This window comes from Cynoglossus semilaevis, chromosome 16 (assembly GCF_000523025.1).
Source record: "Cynoglossus semilaevis isolate Cse_v1.0 chromosome 16, Cse_v1.0, whole genome shotgun sequence".
In the NCBI taxonomy this organism is placed as follows: Eukaryota; Metazoa; Chordata; class Actinopteri; order Pleuronectiformes; family Cynoglossidae; genus Cynoglossus; species Cynoglossus semilaevis.
In genome coordinates this window covers 8,601,053-8,610,059 of record NC_024322.1, presented here as the reverse complement: position 1 = coordinate 8,610,059, position 9,007 = coordinate 8,601,053, and the positions used below count along the sequence as shown (strand labels likewise).

Sequence of the window (9,007 nt, the reverse complement as noted above, 5' to 3'; positions counted from 1 at the left end):
GTAAACTGTGCACTCTATAAGTGTTAAATTTGAAATGAGCATGTCGTTTTCCGTACTTTGTATCCAGAGGTCAGTAAATGAGGCTTGTCCATGAGGAACAAACCTCAAACTTCCCTTTGTGTCTAATAAACACTACTTCGATCAGGGCGCCGCCATGTTGTAGTCGACTGTAGCTAGCTGTCAAAACTATGACACATAAGTGGCGTTTGAGGCATGCTGTAGCTGTGTTGCCTATTTACTGGGAATTCTGGTCTTTAGTTTTAGTCTCTTCTTTCTCTACTGCAGACAAATGGCAGCTCCCGGTGATTAAAGAAGAGTTTGTCCAGGAAGAGCTGCAGCACCCTGGAATTAAAGAAGAAGCAGAGGAAGTGTCTATCAAAAAGGAGGAGGAAGACATTATTGCTGTGACTGCATTGAGTGTAGATGAAGAAAATCCAGATGTCTTGCTGTTTCACCAGTGTCTCAAAGAGGAGACTAAAGGAGAACATAGAGATCCAGAACCAGGCAGCAGTTCCAGTTTGGATGGACACGTAGGACCAGGTACTGTGAAATACACTGTACACAAACCCGAAACCAAAGATTCATTATATCTTGGTGTTATAAACAGACCAACTTCTACATCTATCACTACTGTCAAATTCAAATTTAAAATACTGCGTGTCTGCCTTTTAACTAGGGATGCACCGAAATTAAAATTGTTGTCTGAAAATGAAGAAACCAAGGCCGAAAACCGTAACAACAAAATAAATTGTTATGCCAATTATTAGTACCATTGCATTTATGGCTATGACTGTGAACTAAACCTCAATAAAAATCAAGGCACTGCAATTGCATAGATTAATATAAAACAATTACAAAATTATGCAAATATTTATTTACTACATTTACAAGACTCAATACATTTGAATATTTCATTTCTGTTGTTGTTCTCTCCCACAGAAAACCAGAAGCTGATAAAAACGGTGTCGTCTTGTGACCAGAAGTTGAGGAGCAGTGGTGTGGAATCCTGGAAGTCAGAACACTTTACCACTAAAGAGGAAGAAGAGGCTGAAATCACTGCTGTAGTTGTGAAGAGTGAAGAAGATGAAGAGACAGCTGAGTTCTTACAACTACATCACAGCGTCTCCGATAAAGGAGATGACTGCAGTGGGCCAGAACGGACCAGAAACTGGGGCTCAGGTGACCATCTGAGACCAGGACCTGAAGATTCTTCTGAGACTGAAAACAGTGAGGATGAGTTCCACGAGACAAGAGACACACCAAGTAAAAACACAGCTGTTCCCATCGGAATAGGGAGTAACATTAGTGATAAGAAAAGCTTTTTGGAATATCATAAAAGATTTGTCTACGAGTCCCAGCTACTAAGACAACTCAACAATTATTCTGGAGAAAAACTGTTCACCTGCGTTGAGTGTGGCAAAACATTCACAGAAAAGTATTACCTGAAGAGACATGAAAGGATTCATACAGGAGAGAAACCATTTAGTTGCTCGGTGTGTGGAAAACTATTCTCTCTAAAAACCACTCTAAAGAACCACACATTTATTCACACAGGAGAGAAACCTTTCCAATGCTTTTTGTGCGGTAAATGTTTTTCAAGGAATAGTTACTTAAGGACCCATCAAAGAATTCATACAGGAGAGAAACCATTTAGTTGCTCTGTGTGTGGGAAACTATTCTCTCTAAAAACCACACTGAAGAACCACACGTTTATTCATACAGGAGAGAAACCTTTTCAGTGCTTTTTGTGCGATAAACGTTTTTCACGGAATAGTCATCTAAGGACACATCAAAGAATACATACGGGAGAGAGACCGTTCAGCTGCTCTATATGTGATAAAACATTTAAACAGAGTAATAATCTGCAGATACATAAGAGAACTCATACCGGAGAGAAACCTTTCTGTTGTTCCATGTGCGGTAAAGGATTTATAAGTACTAGTAAACTAAAGGTGCATGAGAATACTCACAGGTGAGTGGTGTGCCCTGTAAAAGACGGTGTGTAAATGTTGTGGATTGAATGTATTAAAACTACAGCGGTTGCTCTTTCATCATCATTAGCATAGTGTTCAGTTGTACCCTGCCCTTATGTAATGAGGGCTGTGATTGGCTCCAGCTGTTTCAGGTCTGTGAAATGGATTATGGTATAGATTCTATACCATATCCATTTGGTAGCAAAAACAAAGAATCTTCTATACTATAGAAGATTCTTTGTTTTTCCTTTTCTGCCAAAAGATTCTATTTTATAAAAGGTGTAAAAAAACATAGAGCATTCAAATAAATGTCTCTACAAAACGCATAGTTGAAATACCAAATTCAAGCATTGCTTCACAGTGGTTAGTGCTCTTGCTTTACTACATAAAAGTACTTGGTACAGTACTAGTCTGCAGTCAGAAAAGTCCAAGGACTGGTGTCTAAAAAGATTTATTTCAAACCCAAACTTCACACTACAGGGTGATTACTTTGAAGGGGGATATTCTTAGTGTGAAGTTTGGGTATAATACTATATACCAGACGTTATACAAATCAGATGTTTGTGTTTCACAGTTATGAATATATAACCATCCATCCATCCATTTTCGTTCACTTATCCGTTACCAGATCATGGGGGCAGCAGTCTCCATGACCGCCACCCAAATCACACCAGCCCCTCATGAACCTTCCCGTAGGTGGTGAGTCCACTGGAAGGTACCACCCGCTCTAACCGGGATTGGATCTGGCCCAGGAGGTGAACCCTGGGGTTCCACACATTACCTCTGGGCCAAAGTGCCACGAATATACAGTAAAACCATTGAATAATAAATGACATTACACTAATTTTCAGAAATGCATTGCAAAATTTTAAACGTGTTTATAAAAACTGTACTACTTATAAAACTATAACAAAAAACATATTGCTTGTTGTAAAGTGTCAAATTACATACCAAAAACACATTTATGAAGCATTTTTGCACATTGGATCATTGGCTGTTAATAAGACTGTCATTTTTAGAAAGTATTTTATTATTATTATTATTAGACGCTTCTAAATGACATTTATGTATGTATGTATCATATTGGGGCTCATAGAACCGCCATGTTTTTGCAGCCAGCCGTTAGCTCCACCTTCCGTTCAGAAACGAAAAACGGTCGATAGTAGCAGCAGTGTTTCATGAAATCCAGATTGTGTGACTGTATAGCAAATTATCTCCTACGAGATAACCAGCGCTGCGACTAAGAGACTTGGAATTCGGAGACGAAACGACGCAGGTCCTGGAGCTGTTAGCGGCTGAACTCTGGTCTTTAGGCGACTAATGGCGGAGGAGATGGTCGGTGTGTTGGGGGTAACCGAGTTTTCAGAGCCGGAATTCTACACACAGAGTATACCGCTCGATGCTGAGCTTAAGTCTGAAGTAAAGCTGCATATAACAGGTCAGTTTCGTCTTCGTTTTCGAGAAAAAAACACAATAAAACGCTGAAGTGCTCTTTGATGTACGATGCTAACACCTGGTGTCACAGCTTTTAATGTTTAACAAAACAGGTCGCGTAAACTGTGCACTCTATAAGTGTTAAATTTGAAATGAGCATGTCGTTTTCCGTACTTTGTATCCAGAGGTCAGTAAATGAGGCTTGTCCATGAGGAACAAACCTCAAACTTCCCTTTGTGTCTAATAAACACTACTTCGATCAGGGCGCCGCCATGTTGTAGTCGACTGTAGCTAGCTGTCAAAACTATGACACATAAGTGGCGTTTGAGGCTGTGATGCTGTAGCTGTGTTGCCTATTTACTGGGAATTCTGGTCTTTAGTTTTAGTCTCTTCTTTCTCTACTGCAGACAAATGGCAGCTCCCGGTGATTAAAGAAGAGTTTGTCCAGGAAGAGCTGCAGCACCCTGGAATTAAAGAAGAAGCAGAGGAAGTGTCTATCAAAAAGGAGGAGGAAGACATTATTGCTGTGACTGCATTGAGTGTAGATGAAGAAAATCCAGATGTCTTGCTGTTTCACCAGTGTCTCAAAGAGGAGACAAAAGGAGAACATAGAGATCCAGAACCAGGCAGCAGTTCCAGTTTGGATGGACACATAGGACCAGGTACTGTGAAATACACTGTACACAAACCTGTAATAAAGATTAGATTAGAACTGTCACATTCAACATTGGAGATTCGTGCATTTAAGCACTTTTATTCAAACGTACATGAGAATTTAGTTTGTTATTTGTAACTCCGCGACGGTGTAAAAATACTGTTTACTTGACTTTAACATCAAGTAATTGTTAGCAGTTAATAAAATGAACTTCTAACACTCAACACATTTGAACATTTAATTTCTGTTGTTGTTCTCTCCCACAGAAAACCAGAAGCTGATAAAAACGGTGTCGTCTTGTGACCAGAAGTTGAGGAGCAGTGGTGTGGAATCCTGGAAGTCAGAACACTTTACCACTAAAGAGGAAGAAGAGGCTGAAATCACTGCTGTAGTTGTGAAGAGTGAAGAAGATGAAGAGACAGCTGAGTTCTTACAACTACATCACAGCGTCTCCGATAAAGGAGATGACTGCAGTGGGCCAGAACGGACCAGAAACTGGGGCTCAGGTGACCATCTGAGACCAGGACCTGAAGATTCTTCTGAGACTGAAAACAGTGAGGATGAGTTCCACGAGACAAGAGACACACCAAGTAAAAACACAGCTGTTCCCATCGGAATAGGGAGTAACATTAGTGATAAGAAAAGCTTTTTGGAATATCATAAAAGATTTGTCTACGAGTCCCAGCTACTAAGACAACTCAACAATTATTCTGGAGAAAAACTGTTCAGTTGCTTTGAATGTGGAAAAAGATTCACACAAAAGTATGACCTGAGGAGACATGAAAAAATTCATACAGGAGAGAAACCGTATAGTTGCTCTGTGTGTGGTAAGCGATTTTCGGAAAGGGTTCCGCTGAAGACGCATGAGAGAATTCACACTGGGGAGAAACCATTCAGTTGCTCTGTGTGCGGTAAAAGGTTTACACAGAGTAGTAATCTGAGGACTCATGAGAAAGTTCATACCGGAGAGAAACATTTTAGTTGCTTTGAGTGTGGTAAACAGTTCACACATAAGAGTGATCTGAAGAGACATGAGAAATTTCATACCGGGGAGAAACCGTTTGGTTGCTTAGAGTGTGGTAAAAAATTTGCCCAGAAGAGTGATCTGCGAAAACATGAAAAAACTCACACAGGAGAGAGACCGTTTAGTTGCTCTGAGTGTGGTAAATGTTTCATGCAGAAGATGTATCTAGTGGCACATGAAAAAATCCATACAGGAGAGAAACCCTACAGTTGCTCTGCCTGTGGTCAAAGGTTTAGACAAAATGGTCATCTAAGGAAGCATATAAAAATTCACACGGGAGAGAAACCGTTCAGTTGCACTGCATGTGATAAAAGATTTACTCAAAAATCGTCCCTTAAGAAACATGAGAAAATTCATGCAAGAGAGAAGTCGTTAGGCAGCCAAAATGATGACTCTCCCCAGCTTCAGGACCAAACCTGTGTTTTAGCTAATGATTGAAAATGAAAGCACATTAGCCTTTAGCCTCAGTGGTAAGAAAAGCAACAATGAGACTGACAGTTTTATTTGGGGATGATGATTGGGTTACATGCAGTGAGTAACAGGCTTTGTTTTCTTTAACTGTAAGGGGGGAGCTGACTATATAAATGGAACCACTGCATGCCGAGTGGTAAAATAGCTTTATGTTGTTTTAAAAAAAGCTCTACTAGTGACGACGTAGAGCAGTGTTTCCCAACCTTTTGGAATCAGAGCACATTTTGCACAAACAAACAAAAAGTATACGTACTGAAATTATGATCTTCTAGTTTCCATTTACTCACAATTCACTTACTTAAGTGAACACAGCACTGATATACTTGAGGGAATTGAAGGGAGACAAGAACATCTTCAACAACTCACGTTCTCTGTTGCCTAGTGGAAAAGTATTGAATTTCTCCTGTCAGTGTCTCATCGATTAGCGGTCCCCAACCATTTTTGTACCATGATTTTTCATCATTGATTCGTGATGAATTCATTGATTCATGGTTGGGAATCACTGCCATAGAGGACCTTATTGCATCAGTGGGATGCAGTGACAGTGGAGTGACGATCCGAGTTACTCTGGCACCATGTGTTAGACAGTGGAGTGACAATCCGAGTTACTCTGGCACCATGTGTTAGTCAGCTGTTAGCAAGGCGCTTTTTACGTTCAAGAATCCCAAGACAAGAATTCTTATTTTTAATGTATATGTTAATAATTTAATTATATTTTGAATACATAATTATATTTATTTTCTATCTTATTTGTCATATTTGTAACCCCCATCAAGGATGCTTTTGTTGCACTATGGAAGTACAGAAAATGAACAGGTCATGTACTGCAGACTAAGGAGATTTGGTCTGTTTTATTACAGTTTATGTTTAATAAACACAAATGGTTCACTGCTTCTAAGCAAGAAAGTCCTGTGCTCTTATTCGGCTGGTTCTGGGCTAAGTTTCACCTACATTTTAGCTAGCTTCTACATCAAATTTCAACCATTTCACTTTTAACATCTGGACTTTTTACAAGTATAGACTTTCCAAACTATGTTAATATATAATAACCTAATATTTTGTCTGTAAGTGAACTGGAAAATTCAAAATTATGTTTACACAAAAACGCCAGTTGTTCAGACCACAGCTCTATTGTTGACCTGAACCAAGCTGAGTATAAACCTGTCATTTCTGTATCCATGTAGATCGTGTTACTGTAACAGTGTTTGTTACATGTTACACATGTCCAACAGTCACCAAGCGATTTTGGATTAGATGCAAGATCGATCGTGAGCTGAAAGGTCAACAAGAAAAAAACACTCATTTGTTTGAAGATTAAATATACACATAGATAAGAAGAAAAAAAACATTTATTTACATGGTCTAGATCAGGCTTCTTTAAATTTAAAAAACAAACCTGATTTGGATCAAAGCTGAGCTTATGAATCTCATTCAAGAATCCTTTAAATAAGATAAGTGATAAGTGATTATTGGGGATCTGTGAAACTGACCCCAGGTCTCAAAGATTAAAAATAAAGCAGAATATTTTTTTGTTTTGTTTTTCAAAACCACAACAGTTGATGATGTATTAATAAAAACACAAGGTACCATTAGGGCTAATGCTAAAGTCACAATAAGAATCTGAATGTTAATCCCTGTTTTCTCCATTTACTGTATTACAACATCATTGACTTGAACAGATGATTCCAGAAACACACATTCGGGTTTCATTAGAAAAAAGATCGCATATTTTGATAGACAGGACAGATGATCAAAGGGGCGGAGTTTTTACCACCATCATTAGTGCCGGTACCGAAGTATGGGTGGAGTTTCTCAGTGAAGGAGCAGCCAGTAAAGGAGTAGATTAGAGCTGCCGTATTAACGTCATAAAAGGAGACCACACCCTTGTCGTAATCCACAAAGACCCCGATCTTCTCAGGAGGAGACGGCAGACGGAGACTGACTCGAGGATCAGAATAAGCTTTGTACTCTGTATTTCTCAATACAAGCAACCAGTAACCATGATAAGGACTGCGATTGATCTTTCCCTTCCTGTTGAAGGACTTCCTGACAACTCCTAAATCCCACTGAGTTTTATCTTTAACCTGAACTTCAAAATAAAATCTGCCTGAAGAAAAGCTCTCTTTCCCCAAGACACAGGCACACATATCGAATATGTCTAGAATCTTCTTCTTATCACCATGTCTCACTTGTTTTCCATCGTCAGAGAGGATGAGATTAGGTGTTGCCGTATCAGGATCAAGAGTCACCTCCACCTCGAACTCCCTGACCTTCTTCAGCTCCACCGCCTCCTTAAATGTCTTCATCTGTTGTCTCAGAGTCTCCTCCAGATGATCCACTGCTTTGACCACAGTTTTGTCATATAATAGTGGACACACTCTGACCTTTGTCCAGTCCTTGGTGGGTGGAGCTTCTTTCAGGGATGGGTAGTTTTGAAGGAGGTGGGGGTGGTCTTCAGAGAGAGCGAGCTTCTCCACCTCAGTGCTCCTCTTCTCCAACTCAGAGATTTCCTGCTCCAGCTCTCTGATGACGTCTTCAGCCTGTTTCTCCGCTGCCGTCTGTTTGTCCTCGACCCTCTTGACGAACTTGTCCAGACCTCTGTCCACAGACTCCTTCAGAGCAGTGAAGAACTGAACACCTTCTGCTATCTCTCTGCCCGCCTTATCCTGACTCACCTTCATTAAGTGTTTGACCTCCTCAATCTTCACACGTCTCTCCTGGATCATCTTCTGAACGTCAGCTCCTGCGGTCTTCAGCTCTACCTTCCTCCCTTCAAACTCTTCCTTCAGAGGAACAAACTCGTGATCCTTGTGATCTAAAACAGGACAGACCAAGCAGACGCACGTCTGGTCCGTCTTACAGAAGAGCTCCAGAGGTTTCTGGTGCTTCTCGCACACCCTGTCTTCCAGATTTCCCATGGGTTCAATCAGCTGATGTTTTCTCAGAGGTGGAGCTGTCAGGTGAGGTTCCAGGTGAGTCTCACAGTAGGAGGCCACACACACCAGACAGGACTTGACAGCATTGGCTTTGTTTCCAGTGCAGGTGTCACAGAGAACTCCTCTTGATTTTCTGGAAACTTGTCTTTCTCGACATCTGAACTGAGCGATCATCTCAGAGACCATAGTGTTGACCTTCAGCTGAGGTCTGGTGTTGAAGGCCTCGTTACACAGGGGACATTTGAACAGGACATTGTTGTCCCAGTGTGTGCTGATGCAGGTTTTGCAGAAGTTGTGTCCACATGGTGTAGAGACTGGATCAGTGAAGACCTCCAGACAGATGGCGCACAGGAAATCATTGTTCATGTTGAGTCTTCTTGGATCTGAAAGAGCAGAAGAACGTAGCATGTATAGGAGTGTTGTTTTATCTAAATGTATCATGATGAATTAGTCATAGGACCACCCAACATCATATCAATCCACCACTGCACAGACAACCGTTGGTGGAAGCCAC

General features: G+C 40.6%; 2 protein-coding genes across 2 annotated transcripts in view; one reads left to right on the top strand and one right to left on the bottom strand.

Moving 5' to 3' along the window:
* LOC103391973 (zinc finger protein 658-like) overlaps nt 1–6,139 on the top strand; it is a 10,838-nt gene extending 4,699 nt beyond the window's left edge. The window contains exons 4-8 of the mRNA XM_025063713.1: nt 174–540; nt 940–1,973; nt 3,273–3,411; nt 3,815–4,069; nt 4,329–6,139. Coding sequence (XP_024919481.1) covers nt 174–540; nt 940–1,973; nt 3,273–3,411; nt 3,815–4,069; nt 4,329–5,524 — 2,991 coding nt within the window. The 3' untranslated portion in view covers nt 5,525–6,139. The remainder of the gene's footprint in view (nt 1–173; nt 541–939; nt 1,974–3,272; nt 3,412–3,814; nt 4,070–4,328) is intronic.
* Nucleotides 6,140–6,183: 44 nt separating this feature from the next.
* LOC103391983 (E3 ubiquitin-protein ligase TRIM39-like) overlaps nt 6,184–9,007 on the bottom strand; it is a 4,811-nt gene continuing 1,987 nt past the window's right edge. Inside the window, exon 2 of the mRNA XM_025063863.1 lies at nt 6,184–8,876. Within this exon, the coding sequence (XP_024919631.1) occupies nt 7,267–8,859 (1,593 nt within the window). The 5' untranslated portion in view covers nt 8,860–8,876 and the 3' untranslated portion in view covers nt 6,184–7,266. The remainder of the gene's footprint in view (nt 8,877–9,007) is intronic.